General features: G+C 48.3%; 1 protein-coding gene, 2 non-coding genes and 1 pseudogene across 3 annotated transcripts; 3 read left to right on the forward strand and 1 right to left on the reverse strand.

The window, feature by feature from the left end:
- The first annotated feature begins 7,526 nt into the window (after positions 1-7,526).
- Positions 7,527-13,871, forward strand: LOC130015908 (60S ribosomal protein L21). The gene is made up of 6 exons (XM_056106651.1): positions 7,527-7,699; positions 9,095-9,173; positions 9,666-9,727; positions 12,696-12,808; positions 13,475-13,625; positions 13,744-13,871. The coding sequence occupies exons 2-6, from the start codon at positions 9,107-9,109 to the stop codon at positions 13,831-13,833; spliced, it is 483 nt and encodes a 160-aa protein (XP_055962626.1). The 5' UTR covers positions 7,527-7,699; positions 9,095-9,106; the 3' UTR covers positions 13,834-13,871.
- On the reverse strand, positions 11,298-11,920 carry LOC130015905 (zinc finger CCHC-type and RNA-binding motif-containing protein 1-like; annotated as a pseudogene).
- LOC130015922 (small nucleolar RNA SNORD102) lies at positions 12,528-12,604 on the forward strand. The gene has a single exon (XR_008791200.1). It is a non-coding gene; the product is annotated as a small nucleolar RNA SNORD102 (small nucleolar RNA).
- On the forward strand, positions 12,850-12,976 carry LOC130015919 (small nucleolar RNA SNORA27). Its single transcript, XR_008791197.1, has one exon. It is a non-coding gene; the product is annotated as a small nucleolar RNA SNORA27 (small nucleolar RNA).
- Positions 13,872-23,687: the final 9,816 nt, after the last annotated feature.

Consider the following 23,687-nt stretch of genomic DNA (forward strand, 5'->3'; position numbering starts at 1 on the left):
CAGATACCCATCCCTCCACCAGTGCCCATTTCCCACCACCATGGATAATATCACCCCCACCCCCATCCCCCCATCCCCCCCGCCTCTGTGGCAGGGCAATCCCCTGTGTTCTCTCTCTCCTTTTGGGTGCTGTAGTCTGCAAAAGAGGCTTTGAGTGGCAAACATGTTCAGTCTATAGTCTACTTTTGACATGCATCTCCCCTCCTGGGAGGATCCTCCAAACACCCTTTATTTGGTGCTCCCTTCTCTGTCTGAGCTGCCCTTTCCTCTAGAATGCCCGGCTGGCCACTAAGCTATGGAGTAATCCTCCTGGTGCTTATCTCAGCTATTCTTGGGTATTAATCTCATATTTTGTTACTTTATATCCCCCAGATGAATGCAATCTTTCTATGTCTATCCCTCTCTTTCTGACTCATTTCGCTTAGCATGATACTTTCTATGTTATACCACTTGTATGTAAATTTCATGACTTCATCTTTTCTAACAGCTACATAGTACTCCATTGTGTAGATGTACCAAAGTTTCTTTAACCAGTCATCTGTTCTTGGGCATTCAGGTTTCTTCCAGTTTCTGGCTATTGTAAAGAGTGCTGCAATGAACAAACAAGTGCAGATTCACTTCGACTATACATTTTTGCCTCTCTGGGATATATTCCCAGGAGTGGTGTCGCTGGGTCAAATGGGAGCTCAATTTCTAATTTTTTGAGAATCGTCCATACTGTTTTCCAGAAGGGCTGAACTAGTGGACATTCCCACCAACAGTGAAGGAGTGGCCCTTTCTCGCCACATCCGACACACGTACTTTTATTTATGTATTTATTTGTTTTGGTTTGGAGGCCACACTGGCAAGCTACCCGTGATGTACTCAAGATGCCAAACACAGTAACAATTGACACAATGGAGACGTTATTGGGCCTGCTCAAGCAAATCGATGAACAATGGGAGGACAGTGACAGTGATAATGACCCAGGGACGCTCAGGGATTACTCCTAGCTCCTGGTACCCTATGGGATGCCCAGGATCAGACTCGGTCAGCTGCAATTCGCTGTGCCATCTCTCCACCCTCCCTTCACTTTACTTAGACACTGGGTCACACATGTCACAAACTTCCTCCCGATGCTTTGTTACAGGCACCAGTCCATTACCACTGTCTCTTTCCTTCCTCCACTGTCTCCTTTCCCCCAGCCTCCTTTCCCTCAATGAGTTATTTTCTATTGCTTGTTACCCCCTAAACAGCTAACAGAATGATAAAAAAAAAATACCGGAGAAGAAAATGTGTGAGAATGGTTGTATCTTACCATGGGGGCCTCAATAGCAGGATGACTTTGTGGGGCAGGAGAGATAGTACTGCTGGGAGGGCATCTGCCTTGCACGTGGCCTACCAGGGTTCAATCCCTGACACTCCCTGATCAACTACCTGGACAATGTCAGGAGTTGATCCCTGAGCGCAGAGCCAGGAATCGTTCCACCGGATGTGGCCACTAGACAAAAGGTGACCTAACATGAGTGGTTCCCTGAGTAAATAAATAAATAAGACACTCACTGTAGTTGATTTGTCCGATTCTCCCAACTACTACATCAGTTCTGTGACGGCAGAGATTTAAAAAGCACTGCTTGGGCACCCCATGTAATCACCTAGCACCGCCAAGGTCTGGGTCTGGGGTTCTGTGATCCCTGAGCACAGATTTAGGAGGAAGCCCTGAGCACTGTTGGGTGTACCCCCCTCCCCAACAAACAAAGCAAAAAGCATTAACTTTGGGGGTGGGAATATAGTTCAAAGGATCAGAATTTAGGATTTACATGTGGGGGTCCTGGACTCCATGCTGGCACCACACGACCCCATGAGCACTAATCCAGGAAACACCTCTTGACCCTATCAGCTGTGGCCCAAAAGCTGAAAAGGAAATAAAAACCAGAGGTAGTGCAGTTGCCTTGCATATGGAGGATGGAGGGCCTGAGGTTCTCTCTCTCTCTCTCTCTCTCTCTCTCTCTCTCTCTCTCTCTCTCTCTCTCTCTCTCTCTCCCAGAACCCCAGATTTTGCTAAATATTGAAGCTTTCCTGTCTCACACTAGGCCCTGCACACAATCGGTGCTCAATAACTACTTGTTGGATGGCTCCCTGTGTGGCTAGGGGTGGTGGTGAGCAGAGGAGGCCTGGGCCTTGCGCAGATGTCCAGTTTCCCTCTGACCCCCTTGGACCAGAAGGTTCTGGAAGGTTGTTTTGGTTACTGGGTTATGTAGGTGAGTGGGGGTGAGGGCAAGACCCAGGACGGCATGAGAAGCAGCTGTATCACGAGAGTAGCCCTGCACCCACACCTGCCCTCTCGAACCACAGCATCTCTGCTTCATTTCACACCCAGTGATGTTCAGGAGTCTCTCCTGGTGGCTTGGGGGACCCTGCGTGGTGCTAGGGGGCTGACCCCGAATCAGCCCTCACCGCTGGACTGTCACTTTTTTCTTTTTTTGCTTTTTGGGTCACACCCAGCAATGCTCAGGGGTAGATCACTCCTATCTCTATACTCAGGAATCACTCCTGGCTGTGCTAGGGGGACCCTGTGGGGGTGTGTACAAGGCCAGCGCCCTCCCTGCTATCCCTTAACCCCCTGTCAGTCTCCCCACCCATCCTCTGTGCCCCTGAGTCTGTCTGATTCCCACTCCTGGTTGTTTCTGGGGGCAGCAGACCCAGAGCCCACATGCAAACCATCTACTCTGTTCCCCCCACCCAGCCTGTGTGATTGCCTCTGGGTCTATGTCTGTCTGTCTCTTTCTGGGGGAATTAGCACCCAGCCCCTCTCATTCCCACACCCTCACAGGGGACAGGAAGGAACAAAGCAAGCCTCTTGAAGGTCCCAGAGGAGGGGGCTGCAGGCCCCTCCCCCCCCCAAAAAAAAAAAAAGAAAGAAAAAAGCCCCCTCCACCCCTAATAGTGCAGTGGGGCAGGGCGCTTGCCTGGCATGTGGCCTACCAGGGTTTCATCCCCAGCATCCCATAGGGTCCCCCAAGCCCACCAGGGGTAATTCCAGAGTGCATAGCCAAGAGTAACCCCTGAGTAAGCCGGGTGTGACCCAAAAAGAAAATAAGGGTGTGTGTGTGCAGGAGCTTGGTCCCCCCAGTTGAGCCTTTTGGGGGCGCAGGTGCCTGGAGGGCCCTTTGCCCTTCACCCTCCATCCCTGTGAGTCCCCATGTGCACATAGGGGGGTTTCCGAGGCACCCTGCAGGGCCCCGAGGGGAGCAGCTGCCTGGAGTTACAGCTACAGAGACTCACTTGGAACAAGGGACGCGATTGCAGGAGTGAGGGCAGGGAGGGGGCTGGGGCCAAAGAGGAATCAGGCTAGATCAATGGCAGCAACTGCAGGGGTGGGGGGAGCTGGGAACAGGATGCATTTCTGCCAAAAGCCTTTGGGTTCCAAGATTCGTTTCTGAGTCTCTGGAATCATAGCTGTTAAGCAGTTTGATCAGGAACCAGAGAGGCCTGCCTCCATTTATATACCTGAGCCGCAGGTGGTTTGTGGGTGTCTCCCCCACAAACCTAACTTTTGACCACTTACTTTCTTGGTAAACTTGGCCCCAAGTTGTTGGGGTCTGGCCAAAGGCACAGCAGCAATTTTGGGGTATCTGGAAGTCTGAAGGCGCCATCAGGCTGCTGATGCACTCGCCTCTGAGGTACAGATTGACCTGCTGGTGGCACCATACTCCCCACACACTTCCCTCTTATTGTGGTGGGAAGATGCTTGCTGGTTGGGTGGGTGTTTGAATATTATCTGTAAAGAACTATTGTGAACTACTTTATGAAAATAAAATATATAAAAATGGCAAATAAAAGACAATCTGAGATCAATTCCAATACTGAATATCCTACAAAATTCCTGATCAGGACATCACAAGACTAATAGCAGTGGGGGTATGGCTGAAATGGCAGTGCCCACCCGAGCCCAGCATCTGTGAGTCCCTGTTACTGATAAACTCATCTAGGGTGTGACCCTATTTTTTTTTAAAAGAAACTGTCAAGATCATCAAAAACAAGGGTAGTCTGAGAAAGCTGCCACAGTATAAGGCGACATTACCATATGTAATGTGGCATCCTAGCAAGGCTCTTGACACAAATAAGGGATATTAGGCAAGAAATAAGGAAATATAACTAATTAATGGAATTAATAATAATGCACATTACTGGAGCGATGGCACAGCGGTAGGGCGTTTGCCTTACAAGCGGCCAACATGGCCGACCCGAGTTCGATTCCTCTGCCCCTCTCGGAGAGCCCGGCAAGCTACCGAGAGTATCTCGCCCGCACGGCAGAGCCTGGCAAGCTACCCGTGATGTATTCGATATGCCAAACACAGTAACAACAAGTCTCATGATGGAGACGTTACTGGGCCCACTCGAGCAAATCAATGAACAACGGGAGGACCGACCGATCTTACTGGATGATTAACTATACCAAATGTACCGTTCTAAGATTAGACGTTAATTCAGGGATGGAGTGATAGTACATCAGGTAGGGTCCTTGTCTTACACATAGCTGACCTGGGTTTGATCCCTAATATCCCTTATGGTGTACCCCGAGCACTGTCAGAAGTAATTCCTGAGAGCAGAGCCAGGAGTAACTCCTAATTTCTGGGTGTGGCCCCAAAACCAAAAAATAAAATAAAGATTGTCAATTGTCTATTTTCAAACTTGGTGGCAGTGGGGGAGGAGGGGCGATATCCCACAGTGCTCAGGAATCAGTCCTGGGGAGGCCTGGGTGGGTATCATATGTAGTTTTTGGAATCAAACCCGGGTGCATGGCAAGCACCTTATTCACTATACGATCTCTGTGGCCCCATCATTTTTTAAAAACTAGTTTTTATTTTATTTGAGGGGTGGGGGTTTGGCACCAAAACACATTGTTGCTCGGGGGCTGTTCCTGGCTCTGCTAAGCAGTGACCCCTGGCAGTCATATTGGGGGACCATATAAGATGCTGGGCATCAAGGTGGGGTTCAGAGGCCTGGAGAAACAGTGGATGGGTAGAGCTCTTGCCTTGCACAGGGCTAACTTGGATTTGATTCGTGGCACAACCAGGAGTGATTCCTTACCACAGAGTCAGAAGTAAGCCTTGAGCACGGCCTGTTGTGGCTCCCCAAAACAACCAAATTGAAACAAAAAAACTCGAGTTGACTGTATGCAAAGCAAGTGCCCTACCTTGTGTCCTACCTCTCTGGCCCCAGCCTCTCTATTTTTAAATATATCCAAAACTAGGACCAGGAGGCAGGTCTAATAGTGGAACAGGAGCCTGTCCTATACTAGGCTCTGAATTCAAGCCCAGGGTGCCCACCCTCAACACAGCAGGCACTGTTGGTCCCTAGGAAGATTAATGCAAAGTGTTTTTTAAAAAACAATGCTAAAAATAATCTCGATTAAAAAGATCAGACAGTGCTTGAAAGATAAAGACTAGCATGAAGGTGCCTGCCTTGCACATGGCTGACCCTGGTTAGATAGCTGAGGGGAGGAAGGCAGTCACCTGGCACCTGAGCACTGAGAGGGATCCGCAGGGAGGCCCCAATCCTCAAAATGAAAATATAAAAATATAAAAAAAGGTCTCTTTTATATATTTTTTATATAAAAATATATAAAAAAAATTAAAAAAAATCTAAAACAGCTTAAGAACAACCAGACATTAAGGCCTGCCTTTCTCTTTATAGCTCTTTCCCTACTAGGCAGCACCAACTTCTCAGTTTGATTTGAACTCTTCTGTACTTATAAATGTATATATACTTCGCCTACAGGTTATTCTGGTTTTGGTTTCTGGGGGGGGGTGCCACAAGACGCAACGTTTGGGGGCTTCTCTAGCCCAGTTTACACTTTTAAACGTTTTTACACTATGTAAGTGACTTGTCATACTATGTACATTATACATACATCCTCCTCCTTTGGGTTCACTCTACCGGGCGTTTCATCAACCGTCAATGTAATACGTCTTAACGTCCCAGAATGTTTACTTTTACTGAAGGATGCTTCTAACTTTTTTTTTTCACTACTCAACGCTGTTAATGCTCATCCTGAACTCCAAATTCAAGTCCTGAGACAGGAACCTTGCAGCGGAATACTGCGATTTTGGTACCTTTAAAGTTTCAGTTCTAGATTTCGCCCAGTGGTTTTCCAAAGCAGTTCTAACACGCGCGCACACGCAATCGAGCACGGATGCGTCGACAGGAGGCTGCAATCGCTTGGCTGCTGGGCCCTGGTGCTCACGTGCCCGGTTCTGCACAAAAGCGGCTCCCCCCAGCCCCGCAGGGCGCCCCCGGCAGCCGAAGCCCCGCCCGGGCGGCAGCGCGGACGCCGGTGACGTCACCACGCTCGCGGGCCCTGGCTTCCGGTTCGGCCTCTTCGAAGCCCCCTGACGTGGTTAGTGTGGCTCGACGGCTTCATCTTGGTGTTAAAGGAAAACATCCTCACGGGATTCGCTTGTCCTCAAGGACGGCCCTTATTTCCCCATAATTTCCCCATAAGCGTCGCCTACAGGGCTCGTTTCTTGCCCGCTCCGCCCCGGCCCGCCGCCCCGCCCCTTCCTCCTCCCCTGTCCCCGCCCCACGCCGCCGCCCCGCCCCTTCTTCCACCCCGCCCCAAAGCCCCGCCCCTTTCCTCGCCCCTCCCCTGTCTCCGCCCCGCGCCGCCGCCCCGCCCCTTCTTCCACCCCGCCCCAAAGCCCCGCCCCTTTCCTCGCCCCTCCCCTGTCTCCGCCCCGCGCCGCCGCCCCGCCCCTTCTTCCACCGCGCCCCTTCCTCCGGGCCGCGCCAAAGCCCCCCTTCCTCCGCCCCGCCCCCTTCCCCGCCCCTCCCCTATCTCCGCCCCGCGCTGCCGCCCCGCCCCTTCTTCCACTCCGCCCCTTCCTCCGGGCCGCGCCAAAGGCCCCCTTCCTCCGCCCCGCCCCTTTCCCCGCCCCTCCCCTTCCTCCGCCCCGCGCTGCCGCCCCCGCCCCTTCTTCTACCCCGCCCCTTCCTCCGGGCCGCGCCAAAGCCCCCCTTCCTCCGCCCCGCCCCCTTCCCCGCCCCTCCCCTGTCTCCGCCCCGCGCTGCCGCCCCGCTCCTTCTTCCACCCCGCTCTGCCGCCCCGCCCCTCCTTCCACCCCGCCCCTTCCTCCGCCCCGCTCTGCCGCCCCGCCCCTTCTACCCCGCCCCTTCCTCCGGGCCGCGCCAAAGGCCCCCTTCCTCCGCCCCGCCCCTTTCCCCGCCCCTCCCCTTCCTCCGCCCCGCGCTGCCGCCCCCGCCCCTTCTTCTACCCCGCCCCTTCCTCCGGGCCGCGCCAAAGCCCCCCTTCCTCCGCCCCGCCCCCTTCCCCGCCCCTCCCCTGTCTCCGCCCCGCGCTGCCGCCCCGCTCCTTCTTCCACCCCGCTCTGCCGCCCCGCCCCTCCTTCCACCCCGCCCCTTCCTCCGCCCCGCTCTGCCGCCCCGCCCCTTCTACCCCGCCCCTTCCTCCGGGCCGCGCCAAAGGCCCCCTTCCTCCGCCCCGCCCCTTTCCCCGCCCCTCCCCTTCCTCCGGCCCTCGCCGCCGCCCCGCCCTTCTTTCGGCCCGCGGGGTGGTCTGCCGGGTAGTGGTCTCTGCCGTCTGGGCGCCCATCGCTCAGCAGGCGCTGATCCTTCACCCGTGACGCGGCAGCGCTCCCTGGGGGACTCGAGAGGCTGAGTCTCCACTGCCTGGCCCGGGTAGTGCAGTTTTGTCCCTGTAAGTGGGACTGGCGTGCCATGGCCCGGGCCCTGTCCGGTCGGGGAGGAGGGTCAGTGCGGGGGATTCGCTGGTCCTCAGGGACCGTCGGTGCAGTCAGTGGGTCACAGGCCTGCGCTTGTGAAAACAGCTGCTGCCCCCGCGGGGAGGCCGGGTGGGCGAGGCGGAGTGCGGGGCACACCCACCGATCCCGGCTGGGGACGATCTCGGGCCGCGGTGGTCCGGCCCGCCCCCCGCAGCGGGTTGCTGGTGATTTCTATGAAGGTTCAGCATCTTCGTTGCGATCGATCGGCTACTAGATTGCATACTGACACCCTCACCCACATCTTTTGTGTCGGAATCTACGTATTTGCTTTGCCTTTGAAGCCCTGCCCCTGCGAGCGCCCCCCCCCCCCCACACGCGCCTTTTATAAAAAAAATAACTTGGTTTCAATTACCTAGTCGGTGGTAGCAGGAGATATTTTGGTCGAAATTGTTCGATTTTATTGCTACTTTTGTCAGTCTCTTAACTGGGCACACTTCACTGATTTGTAAGAACAGCCCAGGTTGCTGTTGAAGGCACCCACTTAAGGAATCTTGGGATGGAACCCTGGGGTGTCAGATTAGTCAATTTTTTAACTATTAGACTTGCTTCTGTATCTGATAATACATTCTCACTTGGAGAATTGCTTGTGGGGGACGAGTGGGATTTTGGAGTCAGAGAAAAAAAGTATAAAAACAGGATGTTTAGCACTTAATGCGTGCTTGCTGGCCTTTTTAAGAGTGCATTCGCTGGACTAATGGTGTTAGGTTTCTGCGTTATATGGAAAGGATGCTTTGGTGTGGTCCATTTTCTCTAGAATTCTCATGTTAGTTGAGAAGTAATTTGTTAGAATATTCAAATTCAACCTTGCCCTCTATTTCACTCTGTGATATCAATTGTAGCATGACTGACCAGCAGTGATTAAAATCATTGTTTTGGCCTGTTACTGTTAACAACCACTGCTCAGTTGCCAGTGCTTTGTAGATTTGGCCTCAATTAATTGCCCTGTCTTCCAGATGAGGATCGGGGTGTAAATGGACCCAGAACTGGGTCCATGATTTCTTGCTTGTTTTTCCTCTTCTACCCAATATGTGTCCTAGTAAACATGTCAGTGATCAAATGTAAATGAATTGGACATTTTGACTGTTAGTAGATGCTGTGGGCAATGTGCTGTGACCAAAAATTAGGTTGATCAGAAGAGTTACTGGAGGTTTTGTCATACTGTCAGATTGTCTTCTAATTTCCTTCGGTGCCCTTCTAGGTTAACATGTTCTTAGATCTGACGTTGCTAGGGAAACGCAAGTATTCAAAGTTGAAATTTTTGGTAGAGGTACATATACCAAATTTGTCTTTATATCTTTCACATTTTCCAGTAAAGAGCAGAAATGACCAACACAAAAGGAAAGAGGAGGGGCACCCGCTATATGTTCTCTAGACCTTTTAGAAAACATGGTAAGTACATTACTCCTGAGAAAAGTACATATGGCATTTGTGATTTTGCATATGGTTTGTTTTTATTTTTAGGCCTATGTTTTATAAGATGTATTCCAGTTTTATTTTTTAATGCATTATTATGTTTGCGTTTTTTATTACATTGTTGGTGTTTGTGGTCTTGGTGCTATATTAACTAGCATCTCCCTAACTTGTACTAAAAAGCATGACTTACATAGCTGCATTCATTGTGAATCAGCAAAATTGTAAAATACAACTCTGAATTTGTATTAGCTGGCACTATTTATGGTACAGCGGGTGGAGGGGTTGCCTTGCACATGACAAGACTGAGTTTGCCAAGCCTGCCAGAAATGATTCCTGAGCGCAGCCAGGAATAAGCCCTGAGCACCACCACACCACCAGGGAAACCCAAAAGCTGCCTTTTTTTTTTTTAAATGCTGAGAGCTGCTCAGTTCATAATTTGGATACTGACTGTGTACTGATGTTTCCCAGGAGTTGTTCCTTTGGCCACGTACATGCGGATATACAAGAAAGGTGATATCGTCGACATAAAGGTAAGTTGGACAAATTGGACATAACTTAGTCAATACTTATCCTTTTAGATGAGAAACTTTTATTAAGTGTAGACTGTTAATATTTTCAGAAATCTGAATTATTTGTGTTTAAGTTTTTCTCATTACTTAGTTGTTGCTAATATCTAGTAGAGTTCATTGAGGTATAATTGAATACCTTGTGTAAAGGGTTACTGGTAAGGATGGCTGTGAAAAAATCTTACTCTCAAGCGAGAAGCTGTGTAAGCCCCTCATGCACGCAGGGATTACACGGGAAAGGATGTTTGCGGGCTCTCCAGGCAGTTCGGTGCTCTCAGCTGCTTATCCACCCCAGGCGACTGTTGCCTTGGATGGACGAAGGAAGAACGAGGGCCAAGCTGGTTGCTGATTAGTTGTCGTTTATTCAATCTCTCGTCTCTCCTAGCTCTCTCCAACCCTCTCTCTTTCTCTCTCTCTCTAACCGCACAATTCTTTCTTCCCGCTGTACCCGTCTCCTCTCTCTCTGCTGTCTCTCAGCTGTCTCCGTAACTGTCTCTCCTTCAATCCATCCCTTTCTCCCCACAGCCACTCTTTTTTATCCTCTCACCATGCCTTCCCAACCATGCCTCCCCACAGGAAGCGTGATCAGAAATGTTTTTCCAGACATTCCACCTGCAACCCACAGCAAAAGAGCCCTTAAGGTGTGTTTCTCCCCTCCTTAGACCTGCAACTTAATCAGCATCTTTAATTCTCCTTCCTAATTCTTCCTAATTCTCCTTCCTTTACCATTCCTTGTGGACACAGTAATAGACACTTTTAGGCTTGTAGGGTGACTCTCCTGGGGCCATCTAACCACAGACTCAGACTACAGTGCTCAGGCCGGATCAATCATTCCTAACTCCAGCAGGGTCCAAATCTAGTTACTACTTTTGGATCATGACAGAATTTGTCCATGACCAAACTCTTTTTTTTTTTTAAGTTTCCTTGAAAATTTTATTATCATTGAATAAAAATAAATTCTTTAACTTTTTCACAGTTTGTAAAAGCTTTTGCTTTTAATTTTTGTTTTGGGCCATAACTGAGGCTTTACTCCTGTCAATGTTCAAGGGTCACTCTTGGTGATTCTGTGGAATGAATTGACAATTAAATACAGTTAATCCTTAATTCCTGTACTAATTCTCTGGCCTGAAGAATTGCTTATTTTAAAGAGCACTTCTTGTTAAAATATTTATTTCAAAAGTCCTCATGTAAGCTATTTGGATGTGAATAAAATTTTATAAACATCTCAGAAAATTATTCCTAGTATCTATCCTTTTATTTGGGATGACAGTAAAATTACTATGACAGTATTTTCTTATTCAAATGAACTGATTTCAAGGTAAATGGTTATTATAATATCTTGATTTTAAAATTTTATTCTGGTAAGACAGAAAATGACTTTATAATTATTTTTCAATTTCAATGAACTATTATAGAATAAAAATATTTGATACTAAGTTTTCTTATGCTTGAATACTGAAAATAATCATTATTAGCCCAAATAAACTGGTACCGTCAATATTTTAAAAAATTAATGATATTTACATAATAAATGTTAATCACTAAGTTCTTCCTCATTACTGAATACGTGCTTTTCTTTATTCTTGGGCGTCTTGAATCATCTGGTGTTGAGGGACCTCCTGAGTTGGGTTTCCATTTATTTTGTTGTTCTTCAATTTTGGCTTCCTGGAAAGCAGTGGCCTGACTAAGACTATCAAGAGAAGAATCTTCACCTTCATCTTCACTCTCTTCTACTTCTTCAATTTCTTCTTCTGGTTCAGGAATTTTTTTTTTCTTTGGAGGTTCACGTTCTCCAAGCATATTTCTGGGACAGGCATAACTCAAGTGCTCACTTTCCCCACATTCATAACACTTAGATTTATCAAAGTAGTTTCGTCTTCGGATAAACTCATCTGCTCTTCCATTGTCAATAGCAATACTTGCTTTTATTACTCTACCAAATAACTGTTTGTTATTTATTGGCCTGGTACAATTCTGTGCAGAGTCTTTATCCAAAAACAAAATAAATGCTACCCCTTTACTCTTCCTGGTATCTTTATCTTTCATTCTAGTAACCTTTACAACTTTGCCATACTTGGAGAATATCCAGTATAAGTCATTGTTGGTCAGGGAAAAAGGCAAGTTGGATACATACACAGTGCTCTTACTTGAGGCCGATCACCACTCATTTCTTCGGGCGGGCCGACCCGGGGCCCCGATGGGCGCGAGCTCTCAGTTCCTGTGGGGCCCTCCCCTTTTAATCTCGCTGGCGACCCAGGGCCGTGGCAGTGGCGGCGGCGTCTCTCCCATGACCAAACTCTTAATTTATAGTTAGGACACTTTGGCCAGGCCCATTTCAATGCCAGGGTAGCTTATAGCTCACCGCTTGCCCTGGGTCCTCGTCAGGACCCTGCTTTGGGGGATCTAGGAAGTAAGGGCAACTGAGGCTTAAGTCGAGCGAGCAGATGTCTGGGAGTCAATTATCTGGAGTCAGTCAACTCCCAAGCCACAAGCTTGTCTTTTTAACTATCTTCCTGTATCCATGCAAAAAGCAACTGCTCTGAAATAACTAAGCATGCAAAGGACATTAAGGAGAAGAGAAAGACAATATTTACAAGTCAGAGTCTGATCAGGAGACAAAGATAATTGACAGGCTAGGGGGCAATCAACAAACACAAGCTCCTAGTGGCCAGGGAGGAAGGGCTAACCAATGTTATGCTACAGAGGGCTATTAAAAATAGTTAAAACTTTGTGACTAATTTTTAAACACATTATGGTGCTGTAGAGTTTAATGATGGTTGTCTCTTTGATTGCTTTTTGAAACAATATATGAAAAAGCACACTTCACCGACTCTGAAAGCTCTTGAGTTGCCATTAAAAAGAAAAAGTTCCTTGAATAGCCTTGATAAGAAAGGGAAATAGATGGCATGACGTTTGCCTCCTTTGTTTATAGGGAATGGGCACTGTCCAAAAAGGAATGCCCCACAAATGTTACCATGGCAAAACTGGAAGGGTCTACAATGTTACCCAGCATGCTGTTGGCATTGTCGTTAACAAACAGGTCAAGTAAGTAATGTGGATTGGGAGGGCTAACTAGTATTCCCTTATGCCCCCTTCTCACTTTGCCAATTGGACTTATGTCTTAATTGGTCATTCAAGTGGGGCAAAGGAAGCGTCCCTTTAAAGCTCAAGCAAACTGGGTGTTTGTCTTGTATCCAGTCAGAGGAAACAACTTGAAGGATCAAAGTCGTGGAACGTCATGGGATTGATTTAAGGTGGTTCTGTTGCCAGAGTAAAAGGTTTAGTGAGTTAATACAGCAACCTGGTTTTAGTTTCAAGGTCCGTTATCATAAGAAAGAGCTTAAAAGTGGGGCTGTTTGTCCAAACACTAATTCTCGCAGTAAGATTGATCATGATTGCAAATTTGCCATCACTTTATTCTGTTTTATGGATAAAAAATTTGTGATTAATTGTGAAACTGCCAAAAAAGTTTTCTGAATTTTGCTGGCCTAAGATAGAAACCAGTCCACAAGTGTAGAAATGTTGCAGAATGCTATGCTAAATTCAGTTAAATCTTAAGTCCAGTTAAACCTTAAATCCAGTTAATCTGCCCCATCCCCATGCAAAACAAAATCACATTTTTTTTTTTACACTGGAGGTTTTACCTGCAGATTTGTTCCTTCTGAGTTATGTTTTTGGTGAGGCATTTATAAGAGTTCATCTTCTTTCCAGGGGCAAGATTCTTGCCAAGAGAATTAATGTTCGTATTGAGCATATTAAGCACTCTAAGAGTCGAGACAGCTTCTTGAAACGGGTAAAGGAAAATGATCAGAAAAAGAAGGAAGCCAAAGAGAAAGGGACTTGGGTTCAACTGAAGCGCCAGGTGAGTACTTTGAATCTGATCTATACTAATGTAATTTTCTTTCGTCATTTCACTGGTTCTTAGAGTACTGTGTGGTTTAAATTAGTGTTTTACAGTCACCTTTTTTCCCCTCTTCTAGCCTGCTCCACCCAGAGAAGCACACTTCGTAAGAACTAATGGAAAGGAGCCCGAGCTGCTGGAGCCCATTCCCTATGAATTTATGGCATGAGAGGTGTTTGTTTAAAAATAAAGAGACTCCTGGACTATAGAAAATGGTTCTTTTCAGTGTCATGTCGTTCGACCTCCCCCACCCCCCCACCAATCCCCCAAATTATTTAAAGCAAACTTTGAGTCGTGTCTAATTAATTGGGTCTTTTGTCTTTACTATTTAAATTTAATCTTGCGAAAAAATGTGGAAAGGTTTATTGGGCAACCAAATATGCTCTAAAGCTGCTCTGGAAATAAGATAACACTAAGTAAAATCTAATTTAACTTCTTGCTTATCCTCAGGAAGTATGGTTACTCCCAATTGTGTCTCAAATTGCTGTTTCAGGATCAGGAACGTGACTTTGAAATGAATTACTTAACTCCTTTGTGAGTTACTTTAACTTTTTGAGGAATCTTGACTCAGAAAATAATAGGTTTGGGGGGTTGGGGGCAGGCTGGCAGTGATGCTCAAAGGCTACCAAGAGTCACTTCTGGTGGTACTGGACGCTGTATAAGTGGTCATGCAAGACAAAGCACTTTATACTCTTTGAGGCCTTAATACACCTTTTTGTTTTGATCGAGAGTAAAAGTATCAGTTAATACTAATGGTTCTGTGATATCATTGAGCACTTTACATGACCTAGATATTAAAAACTTGGAATCAAATGCTCCTGTCCATTTCACATAAAAGAAAGTGCAAGACAGTTAACTTGCCCAGAGTTAGAAATGATCTATATTAGTGTCTTTTTAGCTGGCCTAGCCCCACTTAATACCGAAGGAGCATTTTAAATCTGTATAAGAGAGTTAGCAGTTAGGTTGTTGCTTCCAGTTTGATTTTACAGATATGGCAAGCACTTTGTGCATATAACCAAAGGGGAAGTGATTGTTTACATCTTTAGCTGCCTTTAATATTTTGTTGTAGTAATGGCTGACTGGTCTGGGTTCTATTCCTCCGCCACTCTTGGAGAGCCCAGCAAGCTACCGAGAGTATCTCGCCCGCATGGCAAAGCCTGGCAAGCTACCTGTGACGTATTCGATATGCCAAACACAGTAACAACAAGTCTCACAATGGAGATGTTACTGGGCACACTCGAGCAAATCAATGAACAACAGGAGAACAGTGCTACAGTAATGGCATCTGTTTATTTGGAAGGGAAACTCTTACGTACTAGTACTGGGAACACAACTGGAATTCACTTGGAATCAGAGAGAAATTACTTCTGGTCTTGGTTGGTGAAATAAAATCCATGTTTTCATGACTAGCCTTTGCCTCTCTGAACTGTATTTTTAATGTAAGAATTTCCTCCACCAGACCCGAAGTTAGAGACATTGAACTTCTAATTCCTCTTGCCTGACAGTGAATGTTCTATGCACTGTCTTGATAGGCGGGGAATAAATCACTTGTTTGTGGGCCACATGGCAGTGCCTGAATATTGGGCTTGTTAGGGTCCTCCACACAAGTGACTTGGAAGTTACATTCTTTCACTGTAATATAAATTTCCCTTTCTGTTGATTCCTTGAAGTGAGGGTATTATCTGCATGCATGCTCAGGTTAGAACTCTGTTCTAGTTCTTTAGCAATCTAATAGGCTCGAACCTTTGTCGACCAGGTTGGCCGCATGCAAGCCAAACGTCCTGTCCGCCATAGCACAGTGGTGGCACAGCAGCAGCGCTGTGCTATAGCAGGTAGGGCGTTTGCCTTGCTCGCAGCCAACACGGCCGACCCGAGTTCGATTCCTCCGCCCCTCTCGGAGAGCCTGGCAAGCTACAGAGAGTCTCTCGCCCGCACGGCAGAGCCTGGCAAGCTCCCCGTGATGTGTTCGATATGCCAAACACAGTAACAAGTCTCACAATGAAGACGTTACTGGGCCTGCTCGAGCAAATCAATGAACAATGGGGAGGACAGTGACAGTGACAATATGCTCAAGATTCTAGGGCCAGAGTGATAGTACAGAAGGTAGGGTGTTTACCTTGTATCAGCCAACCCAGGTTCAATCCCCAGCATCCCATATGGTTCCCTGAGTACCACCAGGAGTAATTCCTGAGTGCAGAACCAGGAGTAAACCCTTGAGCAATGCTGGGTGTGACTTCCCCCCTTCCATCCCTCCCACCCCGTGTGTTTGTGTGTGTGTGTGTGCGTGCGTGTGTGTGTTTGCGTGTGTGTTTGCTCAAAGCTCAAGATTCATAGCTAACTCCCTGAGACTACTGATTTCGTTGTGTGTTCCTGTAAATATTTGACAAATTAGCTGGTCCCCAGTCTGATGTCTGTTGGTTTCTGTCACCTGGGAACTGAAGTAGCCAGAGTATTGTGTGGGATTTTTTTTTTTTTTTTTTGGTGCTTTGGGTCACACTCAGCCATACCGAGGGCTTACTCCAGACTCTTGCTCAGGGTTAACTTCTGATGGTGCTCATATGAGGTGCCAAGAACTAAATATGGTTGAACTTTGTGCAAGGTCAGTGTGCTATCTCTTGGCCCACCGCCTTCATCATTGGACTCTTAGCCTTCCCTGCTGTATTGGTCATTTAAGGAACAAATTAGCTGACAGGGCCCTCACGAAGCTCACTAGAACTGTTATCTCAAAAGTAGCTCTGAGGAAACCATGTAGTAGATCTCCATTTTCACATCGGTTTGTGTTCTAAATCACTTACTGTAACTCTGTAAGTCTCTGCCCTGTCCAGTGGCCGTGAGGCTAGACCCTGGGACTTATGCTCCCCATCTGCTCACAGGGATGGTTCAGGTAAGACAGATGGGCAAGTAACGTGCATCAGAGACACAGGCTGAGTCACAGGAGAAAGAGAAAACGGTCCCCAGTCAGCAGAGTCGGCTTCTGAGAAGACAGCAGCATAGTCCCACCAGCTGGGGCCTCGGGTCCATCAAGGCCAGGAGGGATTTGAAATTCATGACGATTCAGACTCTGCCATCCTGGAAGCAATTCCACCTGCCATTCACTCCATCATCAAATGGAATATCTCCCAAGGCATCATGTTGGCACGAGAGAAGAAACTTCCAAACGGATCCCAGGGAGCCCATAAGGGCAGACACATCATAGATTTCACTGAGTGGCTGTGACTGGGATATGACCAAGAGTCACGGGGCTGGGGCAGGTTTTTCTGGAAAACCTTTCATCTCCCTTTGCATCCCCATCCCAAAGCTTGCTGGTTTGTTTGTTTGTTTGTTTGTTTGTTTCCCTATTTTTTAGGATTCCATTTCTTTTTGTCTGTGTGGGTGTCTAGCTCTCTCAGGGATGCCTTAGATGAGGGATAATGTATTTAGTGCCATGGCTTGTAAGTCACATGGAAACAAAGGCAGAGTCCAGAACCACAAACAGAAGAAACTAGCCCTGATCCTCTGGGGAGCTTGGGGCAGAGAATTGCCCGTGACTGCGGCTGGGGCCGCAGGCCCCGTCTGATGCTCACCCTGACCCGAGGTTTGGTCCGTGTGTGCAGGATTCACAAGCACACGCGTGGGAGCTCGTCCATGCAGAGGCTGGGGCATGTCCCTCTGCAGCAGGCACCATCTCCGCATACGCCCCGCCTCCCACCCTTCCTCTCTCCTCCAGGCCACCCGCTGCCACCCTGGACTCCCTTCTCACCTCAGGCCTGCGCTCAAAGGCCCTCTCCCAGACAAGTGCCCCCCGAATGCTGCTTGCTCCCAGGTCATCCTTAGGGACCCAGCTCCCGAGAGCCCAGGACCCTTTTTCTCCCTCCAACCCCAAGGATCACAGACCCCCTGTGTGCCCTCATTTTCGTTCTGGTAGCACAGCTAGCCTTCACCTGTGCTGGCTTCAGGAATGTATCTGACCTCTCATTTGCGCCCTGATGGCAGGACCCCTGGGTGAATTTTAGTAACATCAGTGACACCAATGCCCAGAACACAGTCACGGAATGCACTCAGCGGTGGACTCAAACCCCCTTCACTTTACCCCAGCTGGGCTGCAGAGATGCCCTCGTTCCTGAAGCTGAAACAGCCATAGTGACCTCTGCCACACGTTTCCCGCCTCAGTTTCCACAGAATCTCAGGCATGTCCTGCCCCCTGATGACAAGTGTGCAAGTCCTCCAGGCTAGAACCCAAGTCATCCTGACAAAGGAGTGCTTGACATTCCAGGCTGTCCCAGGAAGTGGAACCAGGGCCCTCCTCAGAGCAGGCCTCTCCCTCCGACCTCTTCTCCTCTGTGACCAGCTCCAGGGCCTTGAACCAGGTGAGAAACTGCTCGTGGGGCTGCAGGCGGTAGTTCTCCGTGGCCTCCTGGAGCAAAGCACTCTCCTGCAGGATCTTCTTTTCCTGGGACATGGAGAAGGAAGGAAGGGAAAGGCCTGAGTGGGATGCGGCGCTGTCCAGGGCTGCCCAAAGCCAGACTAGAAGGAAATTTCCACAGGGATCCCCCTTCACTCTGCCCATCAGCATCTCCACTTTCCTGAGGTCAGATAACCCCCCTCCACCAGGAAGTTCTCCTTGAGGGATGCTGCCACCCACCCACACATGTGTCTTCCATTGTTTCATTCTCCTACTACTAGGAGTGTCAGGCTGGAGGGACAGAGACAAGGAGGATCTGACAGGGCACCATGGGACAGGAAGTCGGGTCCACTCCTCTGTTTCCCTGGATTCCCAGGTGCTCACCTTTGCGAATTCCTCCTCATTGACCTCCTCCCCTGGAAGCAATCAGCCAATGCATGAGAAAGGGCCCCAGGGGAGCCTGCCAGGCCTTTCACCTTTTCCATTTTCTGCCTTTTCATTCACCATCACGCTGCCCTCCAGATAAAGGCTATTCATCATGTCCTTTCAACTAGTCATGAAAATTCCCTTTTCCTCCCAGACTTTCCCAGCATGGAATATGATAAACATAGATTTTCATCTCTGAAGAAGGGGTAGGGCCTGAGGTCTCACTACATTTCAAATATCTTGGGTTCTGGGCCATTTTGCACACATGCTCATATGAATTTTTTGTTATTTATTAAGAAATGAATTATTTGTTCCTATCCTTAGCTCTTAAAATGGATGAGTGGGATGCAGAGATAGTCCAATGTTTAAGGCACTTGCCTTGCACTTGACCAACCTCAGTTCGATACCTGGCACCACATAGGGTCCCCCATGCACTGCAAGGAGTGATTTCTGAGCACAGAGCCCAGAGAAAGCCCTGCGGATTGCAGGGTGTGGCCTACAAACCAAAAAAGTTAAAATAAAAATGAACATGCCCACCTGATTTTCATTTATTTAAGAGAATAAAACGACTAATGTATCAACACTCATAGTCTGTTATGCCCCATATAGGATGGAATTATTTCTCCTATCTATCTCCTATATCTCCACTACACTTTTTAAGTGTATGTCATTTTTGGAAATAGCCAGTAGGACCGTTTTAGATGGTCTGAAATAAGGATATTTGGAAGAGGAAACAAAGATGACCACCACGGATCCTGGTGGCCAGGACACCGGCTGGTCAGAGGGCTGAGACAGGAACTGGGCGTTCTGGGAGGAAGGAGAGAGAGGTGAACTCAATTAGGTCTCTCCGAAGGAGCTGGGTGACAGGCGTGTGACCCAGATGCACAAAGACCTTGGGGTTCCCACGGAAAAGACGGGCAGCCCGGATGCTGAATTCCAGGGGCTGCACCCTCAGGGATGGTCTCTCCCTCCGTGGTCTTCAAGGAGCCCTCAGAGATGGATCCCAGCTTCAACCAGCAGCGTCCTTGGGCCTGAGGTCTGAGACCAGGTTGGGAGCAGCCGTGGCCATTATTCCCACAGTCCTGGTGAAGCCCTGAAGAGTGAGTGGGAAGAGAGGAGAGCCTGGAAGTGATAGTCCATTCCCTGACACAAGCTCTGTCCCTGAGCCCCCTCTCTGCCCTGCCCCCACACTCCGAAGAGCACCTCCTTCACACACACACATACACACACATTCCCTAGAGCACCTCCTTCACACACACACTCACACACACACTCCCTTGAGCATCTCCTTCACACACACACACACACACACACCTTCACACATTCCCTAGAGAATCTCCTTCACACACATACACTCCTTAGAGCACGTCCTTCACACATGTACACACACTCCCTAGAGCACCTCCTTCACACACGCACACACACACAATCCCTAGAGAATCTCCTTCACAAGCAGACACACACATGCTCCTTCACACACACTCTTTAGAGCACCTCCTATACACACACACACCCCCTAGAGCACTTGCTATACACACACTCACTCCATAGAGCACCTCCTACCCACACAGACACACTCACACACACTCCCTAGAGCACCACTGACACACACTCTCTCACACACAAATTCCCTAGAGCACCTCCTACATACACATACACATACACTCACACACACTTGTTAGAGCACCTCCTACACACAAAGAGACACACACTCCTTACAGAAACTCCTACACACACTCACACACACAAAAAACTCCCTACAACACCTCCTACACACACTCCTTAGAGCACCTCCTTCATACACACACTTTCCCCAGAGCACTTCCTCACATACACACACATACGATACCTAGAGCACCTCTTTCACACACACACACACACACACATGCACACACACACTCCTTAGAGTGCCTCCTTCACACACACACATTCCTTAGAGCACCTCCTTCACACACGCACTCACACACACACACACTTCCTTGAGCATCTCCTTCACACACACACACACACACCTTCACACACATTCCCTAGAGAATCTCCTTCACACACATACACTCCTTAGAGCACATCCTTCATACATGTACACACACTCCCTAGAGCACCTCCTTCACACACGCACACACACACAATCCCTAGAGAATCTCCTTCACAAACAGACACACACATGCTCCTTCACACACACTCTTTAGAGCACCTCCTATACACACACACACTCCCTAGAGCACTTGCTATACACACACTCACTCCATAGAGCACCTCCTACACACACAGACACACTCACACACACTCCCTAGAGCACCACTGACACACTCTCACACACACAAATTCCCTAGAGCACCTCCTACATACACATACACTCACACACACTTGTTAGAGCACCTCCTACACACAAAGACACACACACTCCTTACAGAAACTCCTACACACACTCACACACACAAAAAACTCCCTACAGCACCTCCTACACACACACTCCCTAGAGCACCTCCTTCATACACACTCTCCCCAGACACTTCCTCACATACACACACACATACAATACCTAGAGTACCTCCTTCACACACACACACTCCTTAGAGTGCCTCCTTCACACATAGACACACTCACTAGAGCACCTCTTTCACACAAACACACACTCCCTAGAGCATCTCCTTCACACACAGACACACACTCCTTAGAGTACCTCCTTCACACAAACACACAAACACACTCCCTAGAGCATCTCCTTCACACACATACACTCCTTAGAGAATCTCTTCACACACATATGCACACTCCTTAGAGCACCTCCTACACACTTCTTGGAGTACCTCCAACTCTCACTCTCACACACACACTCCTTATAACACCACCAACACATGCACTCACATTTCCTAGAGCAATTTCTTCACACACAGACACACACTCCTTAAAGCACCTCCTTCACACAGACATACACACTCCATAGAACACCTCACACACACACTCCTAGAGCACCTCCTTCGCACACACACACACACACACACGCTTCGTAGAGCACCTCATTCACACATGCACACACACAGTCCCTAGAGCATCCCCTTCGCACACAGACACACGCACACTCCTCAGAGCACCTCGACACACACATATACACTACCTAGAGGCCCTCCTTCACATACACACTCCTTAGAGTGCCTCCTTCACACACAGACACACACACTCCTTACAGCACCTCCTTTACACACACACACCCTAGAGCATCTCCTTCACACACAGACACACACACTCCTCAGAGCACCTCCTTCACACACAGACACACACACACTCCTCAGAGCACCTCCTTCACACACAGACACACGCTCCTTGAGCACCTCCTACACACACACACACACTCCTTAGAGTACCTCCTACACACACTCTCTCACACACACTCCTTATAACACCACCTTCACATACACGCATCTCCCTAGAGCATCTTCACACACACAGACACACACACACACACCTTAGAGCACCTCCTTCACACAGACACACACACTCTTCATAGAACACCTCACACACACTCCTTAGAGCATCTCCTTCACACACGCACAAATGCACCTTAGAGCACCTTCACACACACTCTTTAGAGAATCTCCTACACACACACACACACACTTCCTAGAGTACCTCCTACACACACTCACTCCCTAGAGCACCTTCTACACACTCACACACACACGCTACTTAGAGCACCTTAACACACTCGTTAGAGAACCTTCTACATACACACACTTCCTACACACACTCCTCCCTAGAGAACCCCCTATACACATATTCACATGCACACATGCACACATGCCCCTTGAGCACCTCCTTCATAATACACACTCCTCAGAGCACCTTCTCTCACACACACATATACCACCTAGAGCACTTCTTTCACACATACGCACACTCCTTATAGCACATACTTCACACACACACACACACACACACTCCGTAGAGCACCTCCTTCACACACACACACATTCCCTAGAGCACCTCCTAGACCCACACTCACTCACACACACACACACATACACACACACACTCCCTAGAGCACACAGGCCTCTCTCCTCAATTTGCTAGAAGGGCTTCGGGTCCGAACAATCCCTAACAATTAGTTCTCTTCAGAGCATGAAACCAGCTGCCTTGGAACAATTCACTCCAGACAATGTTGCTTAAAATTGGGCTTCTGGGATTTGAGAGCCAGGACCAGAGTCAAGGCTCTTGTCTTGCATATGACTGACCACAGTTTCACTCCGACACATCACATGCACGCGACTGACTGACCACTGTTTGGCCCCGACACCTTTCATGCCCCATGCTCTGCCAGGAGTGACTCGTCAGAACAGTGGGATAAGCCTTGAATAGTGCTGGGTGTGGCACAAAACAATTTTATTTCTTTACTTTTTATGTTTTTTTTTTGTATGTGTTTTTCATCACTCCTGGCCAGGGAAGCCAGATATTTCCTGCTAAAAAACTCCACGAGAGGACGAGGCTGCAGAGATTGCATCTTCCCTGCTCGAGGATCTACCAGAAGGTATCCCGCAGATATTCCCAAAAAGTGCAAGAGCTTCCCCAACAATGAGACAAGCCCTGGTGTGCAGGGGACACACACAGAAGAAGCAGAGCCTTTCCCGACAGTGGGGTCCACCTAAGATTCCTGTGTCGAAAGAAAGTTTCAGAAAAGCAAGGAGTTTATTATGGAGAGCACTGTAGCATTGTCCTCCCATTGTTCTTCGATTTGCTCCAGCACGTGCCAGTAATGTCTCCTTTGAAAACTTGTTCTTACTGGTTTGGGCATATTGAATACGCCAGGGGGAGCTTGCCAGGCTCTGCAGTGCGGGCGAGATACTCTCGGTAGCTTGCTGGGCTTTGCAAGAGGGACACACATATCGAACCTGGGTCGGCCACATGCAAGGCAAACGCCCTATCCACTGTGCTATGGTTCAACCCCAAACGAATCCAGAAGGACTGGATAAGAATCTCCACACCCCAGGCCGCAGGACCATAAACAGCTGCTGCTGGTGTGGGTGCCGAGTGTGTGAGGAAGGCCAGGGAGAAAAATTGTGACACTAAGAAATTGCAATAGGACACATTCTTTCTATCAATTGTTTTAATTCTAAACTAAGTTAGTGTTAATAGGAAATATCAGGGTTGAGGCTCTTTAAGAACAAAAAGAAGTGAAGGGGATGTCAAGTCCACTGTAGACGTTGGCTTCGTCTGAAGCT

This window comes from Sorex fumeus, unplaced genomic scaffold, assembly GCF_029834395.1.
Source record: "Sorex fumeus unplaced genomic scaffold, SorFum_2.1 ptg000141l, whole genome shotgun sequence".
Lineage (NCBI taxonomy): Eukaryota > Metazoa > Chordata > Mammalia > Eulipotyphla > Soricidae > Sorex > Sorex fumeus.